The sequence below is a fragment of the Fistularia commersonii genome, chromosome 5 (assembly GCF_037954325.1).
Source record: "Fistularia commersonii isolate RoL2024-O1a breed Wild chromosome 5, RoL_Fcom_v1.0, whole genome shotgun sequence".
NCBI lineage: Eukaryota > Metazoa > Chordata > Actinopteri > Syngnathiformes > Fistulariidae > Fistularia > Fistularia commersonii.
Window position 1 is genome coordinate 11,425,204 of NC_141288.1, and position 23,618 is coordinate 11,448,821.

Consider the following 23,618-nt stretch of genomic DNA (forward strand, 5'->3'; position numbering starts at 1 on the left):
CCGGTAAGCCGAGCCCACAGCCGGAAATCTAAAGCTGCTGTGTAATTGTGAGTGTTAGCTGCCGGAGCGGCTTGTTGTCTCAGTGTGAAAGAGCAATTTCAGAGCCAATATGCCGGACTATTTGGGTGATGACCAGAGGAAGACAAAAGAGGAGGACAAAGATGACTCACCGATTAGAGGTTTGCACAAGAATGTTTTTCCTCAAGAATGAATGTATTTCGCTCGTCTGGAATGCCGGTTATTGGCTACGTAGCGTTAGCATAGGCACTCGAATATATGTATAGCTTATCCAGAAAACAGCTTAAAATGTTTGAGTGCTATATTCAAGCTTCATATAAAAGTTATTTGCCGTAGTATCGTTAGCCAAAACGTCGTTTATGGATTAAGCTTGTTGATATTTGAAGATAGAAACCAACGCTAGCGGCCCAGTGACGCCGCAAACTGACTGAGGTTTTGTTTTCCTCTTTCATCGCAGCTTTGGACGAAGGGGACATCGCTCTGCTGAAGACATATGTACGTCCGATTTCAAAAGCGCTATCACATCCATCCGACTGTTTCAAGTTAAATGGATTGTAATAAATATAGTGATGCTTTACTGGTGTTTCTATGTCAACCTAGGGTCAAAGCACTTATTCAAGACAGATCAAACAAGTGGAAGATGACATCCAACAACTGCTCAAGAAGATCAACGAGCTGACAGGTGGCTAATTGAAAGGCTTATAGTATAAGCTCATTGAGTATAGTGTATAAGCCTTATACACTATACTCGAAGAGCACACCCCTACAGCTTCTTTTGTTGTAGTGTCTCTATCATGCTTTTAAAGGTGTCATACAACTTTGGTATGTCCCTTTACTTTTTCTTTTATTACTTAAGAAGTTGTGATGTCTCAAAGAAGGACTTTAAATAAGGCTTTGGACGGTTATAATCAAAATAATCGTTGTTAAATCTGTAAATAAATATGTTAATCGTCATCAAAAGTCTTATTTCGCAATGGCACTTTTTTTAACCATCTCACAAATATTCAGTCGATTAAGAATAGTATGAAAGCACTATAATGTTATATAATGTGTATAACTGTTCTGTATATTTCCTGTGCATCTCATATTTGCAAGTGTTATTTGCAGTGCTTATGTCCTCTATTGTAAGTCGCTTTGGATAAAAGCGTCTGCCAAATGTAATATAATGTAATAATGGACAACGGAGAGGAAGGACTTAAAAGTTCTGGTCTCCTTTTTTGTGTGTGTGTTGGGAGTGGGGGATGGGGGGGGCAACAGTCTAGAGCCTTCTATCTTCCTTACAGAAGTTTCTGCTTCTAAAACTTCAAAATTAAACTGACCTGTTGCTTATTTAATTTTCACATAGAGGTTCTAGCTTGTCTCCAGAGCACCATAACTGCCTTCGGTAACAGATGTGGGCCTGGCCCACTTTGAGCAGACAGTTGTAACTTTGGTTGATGCTAAACAACAATTACGGTACATTGAGAACTATAGGTTGAGTTAAACAATTTTGATTATGCCTTACAATTTAAAAAGTAACACTGGGCACCTGTAATTTCACAACATGTGATATTGTAACTAAGAGTTGGTTCTGCTGGCCCTATCAGGCATTAAGGAGTCAGACACAGGCCTGGCCCCACCGGCTCTCTGGGATCTAGCTGCTGACAAACAGACCCTGCAGAGTGAACAGCCGCTGCAAGTAGCAAGGTATGAAAAACATTTCCTTGATTAAACAAAGAATACTTTATGAGAAATTAGGGGTGGATTTGTGTGAATGACACCTGTGTAAGGGAAGAATAATTTTGCTAGAAAATAACAGAGCCACATATCTTCACATGAAATCTTGACTTGTCATGTGCTCAACCTGCAGTGGATATACTCATCAAATCTAAAACAATCTTGGTTTTGTTTTGTTTTTTTGTTGTTTTTGTTTTCCTTTGAAATAATTTTTAAAAAACAGCTCTCATAGACATAAAAAATATCAGTTTTTGTTGCAAATCACTGATTTCCCTCTTGCCCTTTTCCCCCCATTTATTGACAACCTCTGTATGTACTGAATACACGCACTTTCCCCCTATAAGTTTGAGCATTCTGTTGTAGGTCCCGGATGTTACCCATTGTAACTAAAATCAACAATTTTTATACCCTCCCCAAAGTCAGTGTGCAAGTACTTCCTTTCTAAAGGTACTGAGTATTTGCACAAGAGGGTGTTGACATTTGTTAACATAATCCCCAAAACCTTATTTCTAAATCCCTAGAACGACAATATCTTTTGAGTGTATGAATTATAAAGATAGTTGTGTGAATTCTACCCCTCATCGGGGACTTGAACATGTTTTTAAATGTTTTATTCATGGCTGCCCACAGATGTACAAAGATCATCAATGCAGACTCCGAAGACCCCAAATACATCATCAACGTCAAGCAGTTTGCCAAGTTTGTGGTTGATCTGAGTGACCAGGTGGCCCCGACCGACATTGAAGAGGGCATGAGAGTGGGGTGAGGCACAATAGAGATTTATTGTCTCATATTAAAGAAACTACGCAAGAAATGGCTGGTTTTAAATGTTCGACCTGTCCCTTCTTACCGTTTTCAGCGTTGACAGAAACAAGTATCAGATCCATATCCCACTTCCTCCAAAAATTGATCCAACTGTTACCATGATGCAGGTACTGGACTCCTCGTAGAAGGCAACCTATTCCTGAGTTACTCTCCATGATGCGATAACAATCCCTATAAGTAAAAAAAAAATGGATTCTGGTGTCCATAAATTTAAAATTTCATTATTTTCCCAAAAGTAAACAAGAAGCTGCATGTTTCATGTTTAACTTGTACAGTTTCCAGCTGCAACCCTCTGTTGTCGTGTTGTAGGTGGAGGAGAAGCCGGACGTGACTTATAGTGATGTGGGTGGATGCAAGGAGCAGATTGAGAAGCTGAGAGAGGTGGTGGAGACCCCACTGCTCCATGTAAGTATTCGGTCCCCCACAAATGAATGAAAAAAATCTTAATCTTCAGTTTTTGTTTAGTGCACTGATAGGAAGAAATACCACACACACATTCTACCATCCTGTGTCACTAGTGTGTTGTTGAGCAAGGCACTGAACCCCTAACTGCTCCCCTGGCTCTGGTGGACGGCAGCCTACTGCTCATGGTTCATCCATGATGGGTTAATTGCCGAGAACGAATTTGCCCACGGGGATAAATTATTATCATACTGATCATCAGTGTTTAAAACGGTTCACAAAAACAGTCTGATAAATAGACATTGCTGCAAAATTGAGATCAAGCTCTTCACCTGTGTTATTCCTGTCACCAGCCTGAAAGGTTTGTCAATCTGGGTATTGAGCCTCCGAAAGGCGTGCTGCTGTTCGGACCCCCTGGCACAGGGAAGACCCTGTGTGCTCGTGCCGTGGCCAACCGCACGGACGCCTGCTTCATTCGGGTCATTGGCTCAGAGCTGGTGCAGAAGTACGTTGGAGAGGTGAGTAAACGGGAAGGGAGGAGCCACTTTTGACCAATTTCACAGAATATGAGCTTTGACCTTTCCTTCCTGTATGTCTCCAGGGAGCCCGGATGGTGCGCGAACTGTTTGAGATGGCCAGGACCAAGAAGGCCTGCCTCATCTTCTTTGATGAAATCGATGCCATCGGAGGTGTGTTTCACTTTTAACCTGTAGACCTAAAAAATACCTGACATGAAATGTCATTAAAAATCCAACAATTCTTTGAATGGCTTTAACTGTTGTAATTTTCAGACAAATATTATCACATTTTACTTCTTTGTATTTTTGGTTGTTTTAGCCAAAATTAATATTTTGCTTATTTGCTGGAATAGCAGAGGAACCTCAAATAACTATACTCCCTCATAAAATCACATTTCTGGAATGATAAGTGGTGAACAGTGAAAACCCTGGATTCTGTAAAAACACTGTATAAGCAAATAGGTCTTGAAAATCAAATCTGTGTGATGAACCTTGAACATTCGATCCTCCAGTCAGACTTCTCGTCAACAAACAAAAAGTCTGATCCGTCTGTCCTCAACTGCACAGGTGCTCGTTTTGACGATGGCGCCGGTGGAGACAACGAGGTCCAGAGGACAATGCTGGAGCTCATCAACCAGCTGGACGGGTTTGACCCGCGTGGAAACATCAAGGTCCTGATGGCCACCAACAGACCGGACACCTTGGACCCGGCCCTGATGAGACCGGGCCGACTGGACCGCAAGATTGAGTTCAGCCTGCCCGACCTGGAGGTGAGGCACGACCCCTCACCTGCATCAGACATCACACCACTGGAATATTTTTCATAGAATGACTGTGTTATAACATGTCCCTTCATTAGCTCCCTTCATTTCCAAGGCCTCAGTGTGGATGTAGTGGAAATAATGCCTAATAGGGCTGAAAGAGTCATCAAGCAAAGTTCAAATTAGTTCCTTCTGTATGTCTGATCTGACCTGTTTGGGCATTCCAGGGTCGCACACACATCTTCAAGATCCACGCTCGCTCCATGAGTGTGGAGAGAGATATCCGCTTTGAGCTGCTTGCCCGCCTCTGTCCCAACAGCACCGGTGAGACTCACGTCATAACATACACATACACATACACATGCGCCAACTCAAGTGTTCCACCTCTTCCTTTTCACCGAACTAAAGCTTAGGACACGACACAAGATTCTTGGCCCGATTTTATTTTCTGTTGTAATATTTTAGCTCAGTCTGGGTGTAATCTGGCAGTGCGTGGTGATCGTCAACATAACAGCAAATACTGTTGCCATAAGGGGATACAGGAAATACAGTGGCATCAGAGGAAGACACAAATTTGATTCGCACAAACGTCAGCAGCAACCAGCTGTTTGTTCTCCATTTTTGTTCAGCCTCTGAACTGTCACTCAAGTAGACATGGTCGCTCAGTGGTGCCTTCAGTTAGTTGGACAAATCATGTGGCGTGAACTCCCAAGTGTTTTCAACATAGGTAACTGTGGTGACAGCTGTGTAGTTTTTCTGCAGCTCAAAAGTTGTTTTAAGTTGTGTTTAATATTAAATATCAAACACAACTTAAAACAACTCAAGAGCCTAATACAGACTAGGCCAGGGCTTCCCACACTTTTTTGGCATGCAAGCTGCTTTTAAAATGACCTAACAACAATAAAAATGATAAACATGCATTTATTCAGAAGTATACTGAATCCGCGGGGAGCTGCGTTAGTTGGTTTTTGAAAAGACTGAAAAGTATGTCTTCTTCTCACATGTATCCCTTCATGGATAGTATTGCTTACCGCTCCTCTTTTGCAGTCGGCTCTATAAACACCATCTGAATAAAAACGCACAACTGTGCTGTATCATTTACATTTGGAGAGACTTACTGTGAGAGACTGCGCTTCAAGACAGCTGGAGAGCTTTGACTGAAGATCATGTCTCCAGTTTCGTTGCTGCCTGTTGCTTCACCGAATGCCTCTTTTATCGCCTCTCTATTTTGGAAGGGTTTCTTGCACAGAAGGATGATGTGGCTCACGATGCTTTCGTGACTGCCTTTGCTCTCAGGTTAGCTATGAGAGAGATCACTGCTGTCAGGACAACTGTGATTTCAGTTTTTCATGAAAGGAAAGTTATACAAGACAATGGTGAGACCAGCGATGCTGTATGGTTTAGAGACAGTGGCAATGAAGAAAACACAAGAAGCAGAGTTTGAGGTAACAGAGATGAAGATATTGAGGTTCTCTTTGGGAGTGATGAGGATGGATAGGATCAGGAATGAGTTCATCAATGAGAATATTAGATGTTTTTGGAGATAAGGCCAGACTGAGATGGTTTGGTCATGTACAGAGAAGGAGAGTGAGTATATTGGTAGAGCAGGCAGGTCCAAAGTCCGGGCCACGGGCCAAATGTGGCCTGTGTTCAAATTTACACTGGCCCACAGCCTCTGTCAAAGTCAATAATCTGCAACTGCCAGCACTGTTGACCACAGTATAAAACAGTGTACAAAAAGCTATCTTATATTTCACCAGAAGATAACAGTAGACCTGTGTGGCATTGTGTGGTCCTTTCCAGCCCATTTCAAAAATGGCAACTGCAACTAAAAAAAGAAAAGTTGACAGCAAGGGCTGCAGCTTTCAGGACAATTGGAAATTGGAATATTGTTTCACCGGAATATGAAATAACTGTCCCTGCCTAATATGCCAGGAGACTTAGGCTGTTTTCAAGGAATTCAACATCAAGAGGCACTACCAAACAAAGCATGCCAACTGCAACAATCTAACGAACATGGCAAAAAATTGAAGCATCTGGTAGCTGTTTTAACAGCAATGCAGCGCTTTTTCACCAGAGCCCATAAATCAAATTAAAAATACCGCAAAGGTAAGCTATTAGATAGCAATGCTAATTGACAAGCACTCCAAACCTGTTATTGAGAATGCATTTATTCAAGACTGCATGATGAAAATGGTGGAGAAAATTTGTCCTGAGAAGAAGTAAGTTTACTAATGTTTACCTGGGTCGTAACACTATGGTATGGAGAATTTAAGACGTTTCATCTGAAATTAAAAGACAATTAGAGGCAAAAGGAACAGAGTTTGAATGTTCATCAGCCTAAATGCATCAAAGAATGACTGAATAGTCGGCCCTCAGATATTTTTACCTCACCAAATTTGGCCCTCTGCAAAAAGTTTGGTCACCCCTGTGGTAGAGGGATGTTAACGTTGCAACAAGAGGAAGACCAAAGAGAAGATTCATGAATGTAGTGACACAGGACATGAAATCTGTTGGTGTCAGAGAAGATGGCAGAGAATATGATTTGATGGAGGTTGATTCCCTTCCATCTTCCTGGCGGCCCCTGAAGGGAAAAGCCAAAAGGAAAAAAGAGAATTTTACAGTAGCTAGCGCTTGAGTAAGCACACATGGACACACTTGGCCTTACGTTAAAGATGTCAGATTGGCTGTACTATATGTAAATCAAGTGCCAAATGCCACAGTGGGGATGGATGGAAGGCCAACAGCTAGTTTTTTGATGACATGGGATGTACCCACAATACTGGTACTATAGTGTATTCAGTGGCTCATGGGTCACTCATTTGCATGGTGTCCTGTGTGCAGCACAATTTATTTTGAAAAGTGGGGCGCTACAAGTTGGCCTCAACTGTCACTTCAGACTAATGCCAATAAATGTGCTTGAATATTTAAAAGTACAAGTATCCAAAGGTCCTGATGAAGTGATGTAGAATCTTGTTCTGAATTTTAAGGTTTAATCTGTTGTCACCTTATTGCAGTGGAAAGCTTTTCCAATCCATCTTAAACAGCAGTGATCAAAATCAAATGTGGTAAAGAACCCTCCTTTTCCCCCTTTTAATTAGTCTATACCTCTCATGTTGTCACCATGGAATCAGAGGTAGAGCATTGTTTCTAGGGATATCACAGAGCAGACAGCATTTTTTGTTTTGTTTTTACTTTAAGCAAACATTTTCCTGTAAATTTCTCATCTCTCGCTCAAACTCTAAATCAGAAGGCCAAAACTGTTAATCCCACAGCACATATTATCCAGAAGAGCTACTGATTTAACTTTTTTTTTTTTATCATTTAATTTCTTGGAATAATGTTTTTACCCTGAGCGATTGTTATGTTATCAGGCGCTGAGATCCGCAGTGTGTGCACGGAGGCCGGCATGTTTGCCATCAGAGCTCGTAGAAAGATCGCCACAGAGAAGGACTTCCTTGAGGCCGTCAACAAAGTCATCAAGTCGTACGCCAAGTTCAGTGCCACCCCCCGATACATGACCTACAACTGAGTGTGTCTGAAATATCCAGAAGAGAAATGTCATTTTTTGTCACTTGTCGCTTAAAAATAAACTTTATTCCAAATTGAATTTCTGGCATTTATTACATGATGACATGAAAAGGCATCCTGTGATTCTTTTACTACACAAAACATATAACCCTTGGTCTTACTAAAAATCTGTCAGTGCTGCAGTCAGACTGCATCCACCTCATGTTACAGCGTAGATCCTCAGAAAAGGTGCTTTTAACATAATCACACAAAAACACAACATAGTAAACAATTCTAAAATAAAGAATATTCTGGAGTCAGCATCACTGTTCGCAGCATTGCCACACTCCTCCAGCATCTGGACCAGAGCAGCAGCAGCAGCAGCTCGAATTGTAAAAATACACTGCAGAAATAATCAAAAGTGCAACTCTAAGGCCCCGTTCAGACTTTATCACAGAGCAATTGTTGAGATCAGATTCTAATTGGTTTGACTTGTCAGCAATGAAAAAAAATTAATAAATTGGGCAGAGATCAGATTCCAAGATCTGCGGTCAGTGTAACAGGAGATCCATGCCGCCACCAGAAGGCAGCATTTGTACCCATCAGCCCACCAACCGATGGGGTATCCAGACCCACAAATTCACAGATGAATCGGACATCTTAGCCATAATGTCTACTGGTTGATACAAAGTTAATACTCCTAATCATTTCATAACAAGTGACCAACAGCTCAGGAACATGTCTTAATGATAGCTGTCCTTAGTAAGACACTGCACTGACCCTACCTCATTTTGCTGTAACGATTTATCTGGACTGGAAATGTGAGCGTCTCCACAAGGTCAGTGTTTATACCTGAAACATTACAGGGCTGAGAAAACATGCACGCATATATACACACACACATAAGATAAGGAAGTATTTCAGGTGAAACAAGTGCATAACATCAAAACTGTGAGTACACACTAGACAACAAAATCTCTGTTTTAAGTTATAATGGTTATAAGTGTGAAATGACATCCATCATTTCAGCACCTTGGAAACCAGTAAAAAATGCCGCCTGGACTTATAATACCAGCTGTGTCACAGAGCTAGTATTGTAAGACACATGGTGATAATGGGATGGCAGTGGATTATAAAAGTAGTTGGCTTTTGATTCTCAGCTGGTTTTACTTGCTGATTCCTGTCACACAGACCTGGCATGACTGTTCACTTGGCCGGATGCTGCATCTCCGTGAGTCTGCAGCCCTTTTAGCAACCCATCCTGATTAGCTGGTGATCGCCTGATGATTTGCAGGGAAGTAGCGCCTCCCCCCCAACTTTTATTTATATTTTTATTATTTTGTTAACACGTTACCTGTAGTCCCTCCACTTTCCCACATGGTACCCCTCGGATAACCTTGTTACTTTCTGGATGATGCCACCCATCTGATGCTGTTTTGTGTGTTTGTTGAAAAATGTGGATTGGAGAGGCAGGAAAGAAAACAAAAAACTGACCCGCCAATATGACAGAACAAACCCGCTAGCAGATGGTCTGCAACAAGCCCGCAGTCCAAATAAGGCCTCAAAGATGCCCCCCCCAAGCGTCGGGATAAGGCTAATGGAATGTCGTCTCCGTCCGGAAGCTGTGATTGGATAAAAGCTTTGAGCTCCTTCATTTTCACAAGCTTGATGGACGGTGTCTCCTGAGGATAGGAGTTCGGCCGACCGCCATAGGAAGCTCCAGTGACGTGATGCGGCCGCGTCATGGCCGGAGGCCGCGCAAGCTAAGCGAGCGATTTCTACAGTGCAGCACGGCATCATGCACAGTGGGGAACACCATGTCTGGGGTTATTTCTTCTGTGAAGAACTGCAAGGCGTCCAGCTGGGACAGAAGGTTTCCTTATGGGTCAGAGTAGAGATGTTGGAGATCACGGTCAGCAAAAAAAACACAGTTTCATGATAGGCTTCACTTTGAATTTCAATAATTTGTTGTTCAAAACGATATCTGGACATCTCAAAAACATTGTCAGAAAATTTGTTATAAAAAGTAAGCCCAAATGTTACTCAACCTTCTTCAAGAGGGAAAATGAAGAACATTGCATTACTCAAATTCCAGCTGCCTTAAAATTTACATTTGAATAAAAAAAAAGAAAAGAATTAAAATCTATTTATCAGTCTTTTTCCACAATTACTTGCCTCTTTTACATTATTTTCTGGTACTTGTCTTGATAATTCTTATGTAGTTTAAAAGAAAAACCTTTTTGACTAATCCATTGTTTTCCCTCTTCGATATAATATTTTCTGTAATAAAAGAATAATATGAAACGTTGCTGACAACAACAAAATAGGTGATTTTGCCTGATTTTCAAAGGTGCCTAAGAGGCCAGTATCCTCCTATCCATTGCATGTTTGGACAGTTTTCAAGTTGAAGAAAAAAACTGACTGCAGGTTATTTTTGTAGCTCTGCGGGTGGAAAATACACATTTGATGTTTCCAAACCAACCTGGACCCTGAAACAGACAACTTACTGCTGCAGCCGGCGATGATGACTTGAATGTCCACGGCTGCGTACTCCTTGATGATCTGCAGAGACAGGAGCAACCCAGGGATCAAACTAATAGCATTTCTCTTGCACCCCGCACGTCATAACGGAGGCAAAGTACAAGGGGTACCTGTTTGATGGCTTTTGCACCGACAGAGTCAATGAAGGTTGCGGGCGTCCAATCCAGGATGATGGAATGGATGGAGTTGCGATGGTTGAGGACGAAGGCATCGTCCAGGTCGGAGCCTTGGTGTCCATCCCGTGGCTGGCCGTTACGCAGAGGAGAGTCGCTGTAGGACAGAAGGTCGTGGGTGACGCCACGCTCCGGGTCCTGTGATCAAACCCATCAGATCAGGGGACACAGATTATGTTGTTGTGTTGTAATTGTAGTGAATGTCCAGGTTATCAAATACATTTTAGTTGATCTTTTAGTTTTAAGGTGACAAAGAAAATTGTGATTTCTTGCCAAAGATATATTTTGTATCATTGTAAATTGATTTCTAGGAAATACTGAAATGATTCAGATGAATTATCAGTCAGGATTTTTAGTAAACTTTTTCATTTTCAGGTATTGATATCTTACAGCTTCAGGAAACTGATTGTTGTATTTTCAGTGGTGTTACCCAAAGTGAAGATGTACAGGATTTTTGTTTTGGATTTCCTCACAGTACTCTGTTTCTGTATCTACCACAGGGAAGCGCCTCTGCCGCTATGCAGGGGGGTGGGATGTTTTCAAAACTATCTGTGTTTCCAGAATCCTTTGCGAGTTTCAGCCTGCTGGGAGTTTGTGTGTCAGAGAAAAGCAGTTTGTTCACCTCCAGTTGCATTTTCAGACAGGAGTTCTGGCTGCTATCCAACTTCGCCTTTTGTTGTTTTATCTGAGCTTTCCTGGCAGCTTGTAGGAGTTCAGGATTCATTCCCGTCTGTGGGCGAGAGGAAACTCATGAAATACGACCAATAAACAGAAGGCAATAACAGAAATAGTGCTTGTTCATGTTCACAACTAACAGCAAGCAGCAGCCTGAGGATTACCTTCTGTTTGAGCGCGCTCACATACAGGTCACTATTGGCGAAGTAGATCGAAGCGTTGGAATGGAAAATCTTAATCCCATCGCATTCATTTGCCTGGAAAATGTCCATGCGTGCACACGCACGCACGCACGCACGCACGCACGCACGCACGCACGCACGCACGCACGCACGCACGCACGCACACACACACACACACACACACACACACACACACACACACACACACACACACACACACACACACACACACACACACACACACACAGAGTTCAGACATTCAGCCCAGGGGGCTCCTGTGGGAAAGATTTTACCCCAAAGCCGTCTGACCCGTTCAGCTCACCCTCATACTGATCCACGTCACAGTACAGCTCTGTCCCTGTGACATTTCCCAGGATGCCACTTTCAGGGCTGCAAGACAAAAACATGGCATGTGTGTGGGTTTGATGAGTGTGCTCCTAGGATGAGGGGCCTGCTACAAACTCACCTCTGGGTTCTGTAGATCACAGTCAGCAAAGCAAAGGCGATGGCCAGCAGGAGGCCGTAATCCAGACCCAGAAGCACGGACGACACGAAGGCAACCAACCAGACGGACTGGAGGGGAAAGGGACATAGAGTGTCAAACACTCCGGAGCCCTCCCTCCGACCCCTGCTGACTAGATACCGCCTGAGTCACCTGATAACATGCGCACCCGGTTCACAATGATCCTTGTGACTACATTCAAAGCTGCTTGTTATGGGTTATGTTGAACGTTTAAATAAAACGAGAATAAAATACTGATTTGATCAGTTTGCATTATTAGTACTTCTATTTACCTTTTTTAATACAAAGCCCCTACGGCTGGGACAAGCACACTTTTCAATTTAATCCTATAGATTTAAATCGATTCCGGAGGCGGTTCAACAGGTTGCTCACACTTACCAGCTCTATCTTGCTGCTTCTCCACAGAGCAGGAATGTCTCGGAACTGCTTGAACATCCCCAACAAGTTGACCATGATGATGGCGGCCAGCACCGTCTGGGACACAGAGATAAAACCACTGACTACAGGGTTGGGGCCGGATTGGGGCCGGATCAAGGGGAGCTCCATCCACCTGGGGGAGCGGCTGGAAGACGAAGCCGATGGCGACAATGACCAACAGCACCACCAGAGACGCCAGCAGCCCTGCAATCTGAACAGAGTAGAGCAGGGAGTAAACACTCAGCCTGGCTCACATCACACTTGTGTGTGTGTGTGTGTGTGTGTGTGTGTGTGTGTGTGTGTGTGTGTGTGTGTGTGTGTGTGTGTGTGTGTGTGTGTGTGTGTGTGTGTGTGTGTGTTACCTGGGTTTTGCCCCCTGTGCTCTCCTGCACCAGACTCCTGGACATGGAGCAGGTGATGGCGAAGGTTTGGAAGAAGGAGCTGATGAAGTTACACAAACCCAAAGCGATCAGCTCCTGCAAGCACAAGGAACAGCTGTGAATGATGGGAATCAGCTGGAGTTGTATTAAAAAAAAAGTTTGAACATTGGAAGTCTTTTAAGAGAGATGCTTGTAGAATATTTCCTCATAATATGCTACAGGTTCTGATTAATGACTCACAGACTTTTTTCACATTTTCGCCGTCGCCTTGGACAACAAACCAAGTATTTTCACCTCAGGTTTTCTTCAAAACCTGACAGTGGTGCGATGGGAATAGACACAAACATTTTTTTTGCACTACATCACAGCCTCCATCTCAACCTCCCACTCTCATTCGTGCAATATTTATTTTTACTTCCCACATCTCCTACCGTACACCTTTTATTTCTATAACCATTCCTTGAACAAGGCATTTCTTTTAGATTTTGTATTCCATAGTATAAATTATACAGTCTTTGCTTAATTGTATTTATATCCTCAATTTGCATATTCTTTCTATTGTTACTATTTGCACACTTTTCTACCCAATCATGCTGCTGTGAAAATTGAATTTCCCTGTCTTGGGAACAATAAAGTCTGTCAAATATTAACATGAATCAGATCAGAAGTAGCTCCTTTCCGTCCGTCGAAACACACTTAAGTGGATTCGAGGAGGAATCAAGAAGACAGTATTAGGTTCCCTCTCATAGTGCACACAGGCGTGCCACACCATTGCTGACCTGGTTTCCGTCCACGCTGTAGTTGTGCTTCAGGGCAAAGGTCTTGGCCAGGGAGATGCCCATGGAGAATCCCACAATGGCGACGGCGAAGGAGTCGGTCACCAGCTTGGGCAGCAGAGAGAATTCTGGGATTCTGGGAGGGAGCAGCCTGCCGACAGAGGACAGGGAGCCTAAATACGGCTTCATCTTGTCAAACTGAAAGATTTCATCTTGATTCCATTTGCCTTCTATGTTCCCGCTCTTCTTCATGTCTTAATTGCTTCATAGCACATGGTGGATTTCAAAGTTGTCCCTCAGAATATTTGGTGATGTGTTTGCAGATTACAAATTACGTACTGTAAGTTACTTATCTCTGCTTTAGGGGTTGTTTTTGCATTTCCTTTTTTGAATTTTTTTCCCCATTTCAGCAAGTTTACCACTGCCTTGCCAGTTTTTCATTGATGAGAAATTTCTGATTTTAATGGCTTTTCTCAGCTAGTTTTAGGCTTAATTAGCACAAACATTTGGATATATTCTTTTGGTTTCCTTGCATTTAGATAGATATGCCCAGCCCGTAATACCAACAACACAATGCTAACACACTACCCTGTTGGGATGTTCCCGACCACGTCCACCTTGTATTCCTCAAATAACATCAGGCCATAGGAGACGCCAGTGGACACAATGACCACGATGATCTCTCCGGGGATGGGGATGGGAAGCTTTTTCTTGAAACGCTCATTCAGGTCTTTGACCCCATACAGGAAAACCAAACAGACCAGGCCCAGGATGAACGCACTGATGTTGGTGCTGGTGATGTCCTTCAGAACCGCCACAAGGCTCTGATGGAACAGGTTGGACAACGTGGCTCATTTTAGTCACTTCAAAATAGGAGATCCTCACAAAGATGCTCCAAGAACTCACGAAAATGGCAGACAGTGGGCCGCTGAAGCGCTGGGTCTTCACCCCCAGCAGGTACTTTAACTGGGAGATGACCACGTGCACGGCTGCCGCAGTGGTGAAGCCCCGCACTAGTGGCTCGCTCAGGTAAATGGCCACAAAGCCAAACCTGAGCAGACCCAGTACTATCTGAAGAGAGACGGGGGGGAGGGCCGGTTACATCACTAGGTTTCAAATAAAAACATACAAGGATCACGTTAGAGACCATAGTCCTGTGGCTTTGGGTAAATACTGACAGCAGAGCCAAATCAATATCCTGGTAGTGTCACGTTCTGATCGATCTTCATGGGTCATAAGTCATTGCCGTGGGGTTTACAGCTTGGCAACACATCTATATACATCCTGCTTTGCTTTTTCTCTGATACTGTAAAAGTTCTATGATTTAGACATTCAGACATGCATCAGTGATATGAAAAGAAATTAGGTTTTGTTTTTTTTTTTTTTAGTTATATTCATTTCTGACAAGAACCAAGGTAGTATATACATCAGGTGAAAAATGGTTGTGAAAAAAAATTACCAAGAAAGGAGGACTTTCAAGAAACTCCGTCATAGGTAAGAATGATCTGAAGAATGTCCTGTAACTGTGATGTTGATTGTGACATTTAGATTTATCTTAGCTTAAAGCCTTTATCAAACCCTTCATACATAGTCAGAATAAAACTTGCACATTGTGCTGGAGAAAAACTCAAGTAACCTATGTGTGCGATATTATATGTTAATGCATAAACTGATAATTGCAGTCTTTGGAGTATCTTCTTCTTCTTCTTTCGGCTTTTCCCGTCAGGGGTCGCCACAGCAAGTCAACTTTCTCCATCTAACCCTATTCTCTGTATCTTCCTCTCTCACTCCAACTACCTTCATATCCTCTCTCACTACGTCCATAAATCTTCTCTTTGGTCTTCCTCGAGACCTCTTGCCTGGCAGCTCCAATTCCAGCATCCGTCTACCAATATATTCACTATCTCTTCTCTGTACATGACCGAACCATCTCAGTCTGGCTTCTCTGACCTTCTCTCCAAAACATCTAACATGTGCCGTCCCTCTGATAGACTCATTCCTGATCCTATCCATCCTGGTCACTCCCAAAGAGAACTTCAACATCTTCATCTCTGCAACCTCTAGTTCTGCCTGCTGTCTTTTGGTCATTGGAACAGTTTCTAGTCCATACATCATCGCTGGTCTCACCACTGTCTTGTACACCTTTCCTTTTATTCTGGCTGAAAGTCTTCTATCACATAGTACCCCTGACACTTTTCTCCACCCATTCCAACCTGCTTGGACCCGTCTCTTCACCTCTTTTCCGCACTCTCCGTTGCTCTGGACTGTTGACCCTAAGTACCTGAAATCCTCCAGCTTCTTGATCTCCACTCCCTGTAGCCTCACCGCTCCACCCGAGTTCCTCTCATTCACACACATATATTCTGTCTTGCTGCGACTAACTTTCATTCCTCTCCTTTCCAGAGCATACCTCCACCTCTCTAGATTTTCCTCTACCTGTTTTCTTCTCTCACTACAGATCACAATGTCATCCGCAAACATCATGGTCCATGGGGATTCCTGTCTAACCTCATCTGTCAGCCTATCCATCACCATTGCGAACAAGAAGGGGCTCAGAGCTGATCCCTGATGGAGTCCCACCTCCACCTTGAACTTCTCGGTTACCCCTACAGCACACCGTACCAGTGTCTCACAGCTAGCATACATGTCCTGCACCAGTCTAACATACTTCTCTGCCACTCCAGACTTCCTCATACAATACCAGAGCTCCTCTCTTGGCACCCTGTCATATGCTTTTTCTAGGTCTACAAAAACGCAATGCAACTCCCTCTGGCCTTCTCTGTACTTTTCTATTAGCATTCTCAACGCAAATACTGCATCTGTAGTACTCTTCCTAGGCATAAGGCCATACTGCTGTTCACAAATGCTGACTTCTGCTCTCAGTCTAGTTTCCATTACTCTTTCCCATAACTTCATTGTATGGCTCATCAACTTAATCCCTCTATAGTTGCCACAATTCTGCACATCCCCTTTATTCTTAAAAATAGGCACCATCACACTTTGTCTCCATTCTTCAGGCATCTTCTCACTCTCTAAGATCCTGCAGTCTTTGGAGTATCATTATATAAAATCCCAATGGCATTTTTGGGCCGGGGTCAGTGACACTCACCTGGATGATTCCCACCAGGGTTGTGAGCACCACGGCCACCTGGACCCTCCGAGCGTCCCGCTCCTCCACGTTCAGGACAACAGATACATTGGAACCATTGCCAGACGGGATGAGGAACATGGAGTCCGGAGCCTCCCGGATGACCACACCGCCAATCATCAGGCTGATGACCGCGAACGTCCCTGCGAGTCACAACAGGTGCTTTACCATCTTTACATCATGACTGAATCCACATGTAATTAGGTCAGCGTTTCCCAACCACTGTGCCGTGGCACATTAGTGCGACGTGAGAGATCACTAGGTATGCCGTGGAAAAATGCCCACTTTCATCTGATTGGTCCAGAAATTATTTATTCAATGCAAATATCTTTGTACATCTATCTATGTGGGCAGCATGCAGTGACAGGCAGAACAATTAAATGTTCTTCCACTAGATGGTAAAAGGTAGTGAATTAACCTGTTTATTGAGAAAATGGCAGATATATGCCATGGATAAATAAAAAAGTACTCTCTGATCCAGATGAAGGCCCAAGTATGAGTAGTGATCAGAAGAAAGTAAAATAGGTGAATCTATGTTACAATCAATGTTAAATTGCATTAGATTCACTTTTAGTGGGGAACCAATCGAGCAGACTGTTATGCCTGGAGTGTGGGGAAAAGCTGTCAAACAGTGCCATGGTTCCAAGAAAACTTAAACGCCATCTTCAGACTCAACACCACTCACTTCATATAAGAACACAGACTATTTTTTCTTCTGCGTAAACAGACTGAGAAACAGGAAGCATTATTAAAGAAAACCACCAAGTTGCTGAAATCATCGCTCAATCCAAAAACCAACACACCGTGGCAGACACATTAATACTACCTGTCTGCAAAATCACCATAGAAGAAATGCTCGGCCCTGGCGCAGTTACAGATATAACCCAAGTCCCACTCTCAAATATTACAATTTCCTGATGTATTGATGACATGCATATCATCAATAAATCGAAATGAAAATGTTCTGGAAAAGTTGCACATCGTGTTTTTAACATTTATTTGGTGGTGTGCCGTGTGACTTCTCAAATGTTAAATATGCACCGTGGCTCAAAAAATAGGTTGGGAAATACTGATTTAGGTTTACTTCTTAACACTACTCAATGCAAAGTTGTTGTTGTTGGTCCGTACAAAGGGAGTCAGTGCAACTACACTGAAATGTGTAGTTACTTTTAGTGTATTTGAAATTTCTTGATAGCTTTAAATGCAGAATTTTACAATGTTGCCTTCTGATCTTGAGGGGATAGCTTTATTATTTTATTCATGGTGACTGATAAACACTAATTACTTTTCATTAGCCTTAACCATGATATTGAAAAAAGTCCAGCAAATTTCACTGGAAAATAATTGTATTTTAGGCAAATCACAGTGAGACACTACTGCTTACATCAATATTTTTGAATAGGATCTAATGGACAGCCACATCTGACCAGAGTGACTGTGTATCTTCACCTCTGTTGAAGTGAATGTTTCATGTAAGACCAAACATGCGGAATAACATTGTGCATGTGTTTTTTTACCAAAGTCATATGAGGAGGGAAGTTAAGCCACTTCACATCTTTCATCAATAGCAGGAAGTTACATTTCAGGGGAGGATGTGAGACATTGGCCTCTTCAATGCAAACTTGTAGGTCATGGTTGATTCTGCAGTTTTTCCTCAGACAGTATGCAGGAGTGGGGGCGCAGTTTGTCAGGGCAGGGTTCGTCTCAGGTTGTTTACGCCACTCTTGGACACTAATGGTGTCAATTTGAGGTCATGGGATTTTTGGCAAGGACTGGAGAGAAGTCACTGACCAGACGATCAGCATTTCATTTATAGATTACTGTGAGAATGGGTTTTGCAGCTGGTCAATTGATTAATGTCACAATGAATTTATTCCACACAATAGAAAAAAAATTCCACCTTTACTTTATTCTGTTCCATTCTCTTTTCATTGAAAACAGAACAGGATGTTCTTTCCAGCCAGCAACTGTAAAGATTTGCTCCTTGTATGACAGGTTAGACTGTCACAATGTTAGTTTTTTGAAAAGTATTACAGGCTGATTGAGCCTTCGATCAGACAGTGACATAGTCAGCTTCAGAAACAACTCTGAGACCCCATCTCAGTCATGGCCCTAAGACTTTGACACCAGAAACTACCATATCATGTTTTTTTTCCGGTAATCCAAATGACAGATACAGACCACCCAGCAACATGGATGGAAAACATCCAATTATGTGTAACCATATTTTGACTTAAAAAAAAACCTTCCTGGCTCAAGCAAAACTATTTAACAAGTCAGTGCTGATTAGCATTGAAGTTTGTGCTCAGTCTACTGCCTGACAATAGCACAAAAACCTGAAAATGCAGGCTTATAGATAAACAACTAATGTCCTGCTTTGGAAAACAAACTCTTAGCTGACCTTTTCTTGAAAGCAATCCTCAGGGATAAGACGGATATGACTAGACCCTGGTCAAGAAAATGGCTATTTAGCCCTTTAAAAAAAAGGGGGAACTGTGGGATTCTTGAGGAGCCAAAGTGTGTCTTAGGAGGGAAATATTTGTTTCCATCTCCTCAAGTCTCTGCCAAGTCCATAGATGATCAGTGGCAGTGGCTAAAGCAAAGCTTACTCATGTATCACAAGCTGGAAGCGACATCTGATCACAAGGTCACAGTACTTGGAATTTGTGTGTATTTGCGTGTGTCTCTGTGTTGCGGTCAACTGAAGCTGCAGTAAACATTTACTTAAGTATTCATGTTGTAGACTGAATGTTGGGACAGTTCATTAAGACAATAAACACTGATAGCTTTATGCAGATTTGTGAAGGTAATACATTCCTGAATGAATGAATGAATCCTTGCTTTGAAGAAATTCTGAAACTTATGTTAACATCTGGTTTTGCAAATTCCTTCATATTTTTATGGATTTTTTGCTAAAGCAAAAGTAATGTTTTCAATTTTCACCCTCTTATCAATTGTGTGTAATTTGGGATATTTCTGTTACTTTTTATGCGTGATTTGATTCATGAAAATCACACATAAAAGCCCCACCCCTGTGCATGTATTAAATTCTGTCAAGTTGTGTGGTGGCCACTACTGTATTAAAAAGCACCTATAATTGAGTATACTCTTGGGATCATGCAACGCATAGTCATTGTAATTTTTAGCAAACCCTGCAAATTCTGTTTGCATATAAAAGGTTTAACTTACGTAAAAAAGGACACAACAGTAGGAACTTGTTTGCAAAAGAGTGAATCATACTATACACCAGAATACATTTTTCAGGGACTAACTTAGAAGATGAAAGCAGAAGGAGGAAGCAGGATTTCCCCCATTAGATATTTAACCCACACGTCACAGAGCAAAACCAGTCTATCCAGAAAAGCATCTGTTCAGTTTGGAGGGGAACCTTGATAAGACTTTGTTCAAGAGCATAACAAGACAATAAAAATCACACTTTTCCTGACAGAGGTGTGTGCCCGTCATTGACCATCAAATCTGTGTGGGTCTGCAGGCTACAGATAACCCGACTGATCATTTCGATTAGATTGTGTCACGAAAACATCATCTGTCATTGCTTTCAAGAATAGTCAGCTGGAATCTTTTGGAAAAACTGAACTGAGATATCCAAGGAATTTTTAAAATTCTGAAGGAAAACAAACTTTGTTCTCAAGCGAGTGGTTTCAGATGTACTAAACAGCAGCCTCAGCACGAAGTAGGGTGTGTCCTCCTCACCCACTGAGATGTGTCGGGATGTGCCAAAGAAGGTGTAGAGCAGGACAGGGTAGAAGGAGGAGTAGAGGCCGTAGACAGGGGGCATGGCGGCCAGCATGGCGTAGGCCAAACCTGCGGGACAGAGAAAACACTGTCAGCTGCACTCACAGGACCTCCCAATGTCTGAGAGGAGGAAGGAACCAGAGAGGAGACTGCCTGTCAGTCTGGAAGTGTGGGAGGTGAGCACTTCCTCACCACTCAGGGTTTAAATGCTTCTATGATTGTGTTTATTCCTTGTTTCTAGATGATTTGATGTGCATTTTCAAGGTTTCAAGGTCACAGGCCTGTTAGCTAGGAGTCACCCCCTGCTGGTCATCCAAAGGCACTAGTTGCATCAGTTTGAAAAGCTGCAACCAGAGGCTACATCCACTATCTTTTACAGGCCACTAACCTTGAGGGAGCTGCACGACCCCGGTGCTGAGACCCGAGACCACATCCTGAAGCAGGTACTGCTTGACGGGATAGGTTGGCAGCCACGTTAATATGGGCAGGAAGCTTAAAACCGCTGCCTTGGCCCTCGCTGATGAGCACCTGCCAGGAAGAATTGGATCCACGTTTCAGTTGATATGGAATACAGTGAAGTGACCTTTTCTTGAACTCTGCTCTTCATATTTCCAACACCGCTTCACAGTGGTAACAAATCTTTCCTTTCAACGGGCGCCACAGCGTGTCAACAAAGTTTCACGTTTATATTTTTACAATATCCTTATTGAAATACACTTTCTCGCCTCAACCTAAAACACCACACACACACACACACACACACACACACACACACACACACACACACACACACACACACACACACACACACACACACACACACACACACACACACACACACACACACACACACACACCTCTTGTAAAAGGAACACAGTTGTGTATCAGAACAGAGGAGACAGGCGCCTCGACCCTACAAAGACACACAGCACACCCTCAGATTTGAAGTGTGCTTTATCCTCATTGGTCACCGGGTCACTTTCTGTGTTTGGCTTCAAAGGTGTGTCATTAAGTACAAGTCATAATTCTGTGACCACTGTTTAGTGTAGAAATGTGTGTAGTTTATGATAAGACGATGTGTAAACAAAACCCAGGAGGAGGCGACTGAGTGGCTCCCACAGTGGCATCCCATAGTTCAAATGAAACACAAGATCCCAACCAAATAGCTAAGTCTATAATTACAACATTATCAGAACTTGAAATTGAACACTTTTCATTTAGAAATATAAGAAATAAATTTCTGTTAGTATTACTCGGCATAGTCACTTCATGTTTCCTCCAGGATTTTCAGCATCACAAAATTCCTCCACTTTTCAGCATGTTACAAATCCTGCATCACTTACCACCTTACCATGAAACTGAAACACAGGAACCCAACATATATATATATAGTTTTGCATAAATTCTTCTTGAGCCTCAGAGAAGGAAGCGCTATTGGCCAGATGTTTAATCAATCACTGTTATCGGTTATCTGACCGGATCTATTGACTTAAAACATTCAAACTGTCTGCAAGGGTGGGGTTAAAGATTGATCTGCACGTTTGCTTCTGCCATCCTACATTGGGCGGTCGGTGGAGTGACTTTCTACTTACTGTAGCCGCTCTGCCAGTCTTTGTCGAAGGGGGGTGGTGTTTTCTCTCCGGTGGATAAGATGAGACCGGATAAAAGCCTCGCTGTAAACCGGTCGCTCGACCCTGAACATCAGCTGAGTGCTGGCATCATCATGCTCAGCGCAGTGGTTCGGTCCAGCGGCCTCCTCTGGCTCCATGACTAGTACAGCAGTGAAAGTCTTTAAGGTGCTTTACCTCCGCCTCTTCTCGTTCTTGAGAAGATGGATTGTTCAGTTCTTCATCCCTCTTTTTCTGCTCTGATCATAAGAGATTAGGGATTAATTTATATACAACAAAAGAGTCAATAAAACCAGGTGCTTGTGTATTTTTTCCCCCTTGACAAAAGCCAATCTGATCTCAAGAAACTTGTGAGTACTTTATTTTCGTTATCAGCTTGGCTTACCATACAAAGTCATGAGAACAGCACAACGGGTTTTGCAACTGGATGACGTTCAAATATTTGTAGAAATTCTCGTCTTACAGTTAAAACTCGGAAAAGGAGGAGACAAAAGAGGCTGTATCAGCATGTATTCCATCTCCTCCTTCTCCCCCTCTTCCTCCCCGACGGCTTTCTGACGTTAAAAATCGGATGTTTCAGTGACATTTCAGAAATTGAAACATGTTTAATGCTACAACGCACATGGAGGTATGAACGTTAGCGGATACTTCGACTACTCGGGTTGAAGTAGTTATACTTAGGACGAGAATATTCGAACGTTCTCTTTCAGTTTGTATGAAATTATGAGACAATAGTAATATTTTCTTATTTTTATAAAGCACACCCACATAAGAAACAGAATAGTCCATTTCCCCATTCCCCTTGCCTCTTCACGAAATCGCTAGCTAGCAAGCACTACGTCAAAGATGTATTCCGTTACAGAAGGCTGGTTTTCTGGAAAAATAGAAAAGTAAAAAAAAGATGCTCTTAGCCTAACTGTCAGTGCCTCGAGACCGCGGTTAACTTCGGTCAAATGAACTTAAATTGTCCCAGAGAGAAAAAGGGTGTATCTTTCCATCTCGACGTAACTCCACCACGATAGCTAACCGAGTGATGCTAGTCTCACCGCCGCTGATACCGGGATGCCGGCCGCTGATCGTCGATGGTCGTCTGAATGTCGGTGCTCTTGGGTTGAAGTTCAACAAGGTCGCCCGAAAGGCTTTCCTCCAGCTCACCGGAGATGGTCTCTGCAGGGAGCGATGACTTACTCTGGAGCGAAATCCCGTTTCTAATTCTGGTCTGTCAGGTGGTAGGGTCGGAGCCCATTAATCGTCGCGCATGCGCACTCTCCACGACTGTTTTATGAGGCAGGGTCTCAGCGGGTAGGGCTGCACAAATTGGCGGGGTTTCCTTTCCGTTTTGCGGAACTCGTAAATGAGAAATGAGAGCAGAAGTTTCACCATCAGATACCCGAGGGTAAATAGCACAATTTAAAGCCTTTCACACGTTCAAAATTTACCAACCGACTAACATTTGGAACCTGAGAAGCAATATGAGACGACATAAAACAGCAAGCGATCACATGACTATTGTGCAGAAAATTACCACATGAAACCATTTACATATCTAAGGAGGAACACGAGTTTACCTGAAAATGCTTGGTTTTGGTTTCATAGAAATGAGTAAGGACTTATCCAAGGGGTCTCTAAACTTTTTCCTGCGAGGGCCGAATTACTTTTCCCTTCTCTG

The 23,618-nt window shown here is 42.8% G+C and overlaps 2 protein-coding genes across 6 annotated transcripts; one reads left to right on the forward strand and one right to left on the reverse strand.

Annotated features, from left to right (window-relative positions):
* The first annotated feature begins 21 nt into the window (after positions 1-21).
* Positions 22-7,850, forward strand: psmc2 (proteasome 26S subunit, ATPase 2). The gene is made up of 12 exons (XM_086146811.1): positions 22-179; positions 476-513; positions 619-700; positions 1,605-1,704; positions 2,365-2,496; positions 2,594-2,666; positions 2,869-2,964; positions 3,315-3,479; positions 3,563-3,650; positions 4,047-4,249; positions 4,468-4,564; positions 7,615-7,850. The coding sequence occupies exons 1-12, from the start codon at positions 110-112 to the stop codon at positions 7,770-7,772; spliced, it is 1,302 nt and encodes a 433-aa protein (XP_086002937.1). The 5' UTR covers positions 22-109; the 3' UTR covers positions 7,773-7,850.
* On the reverse strand, positions 7,816-23,204 carry slc26a5 (solute carrier family 26 member 5). Of its 5 annotated transcripts, none has more exons than XM_086146804.1 (18): positions 22,996-23,204; positions 21,914-22,183; positions 20,710-20,849; positions 20,280-20,390; positions 16,527-16,708; positions 14,324-14,488; positions 14,006-14,241; positions 13,421-13,568; positions 12,624-12,737; positions 12,395-12,472; positions 12,223-12,318; positions 11,788-11,894; positions 11,644-11,711; positions 11,304-11,398; positions 11,087-11,194; positions 10,402-10,602; positions 10,258-10,312; positions 7,816-9,628 (listed from the first exon to the last, which is right to left on the reverse strand). In XM_086146804.1, exons 2-18 carry the CDS (start codon positions 22,087-22,089, stop codon positions 9,492-9,494), a joined length of 2,217 nt encoding a protein of 738 aa, XP_086002930.1. In that variant the 5' UTR covers positions 22,090-22,183; positions 22,996-23,204; the 3' UTR covers positions 7,816-9,491. The 5 variants fall into 5 exon arrangements, with proteins under 5 accessions (XP_086002930.1, XP_086002929.1, XP_086002932.1 ...); XM_086146803.1 differs by having other exon boundaries at positions 21,914-22,188; XM_086146806.1 differs by lacking the exon at positions 22,996-23,204 and adding an exon at positions 22,718-22,818 and having other exon boundaries at positions 21,914-22,188.
* Between the last annotated feature and the right edge of the window lie 414 nt (positions 23,205-23,618).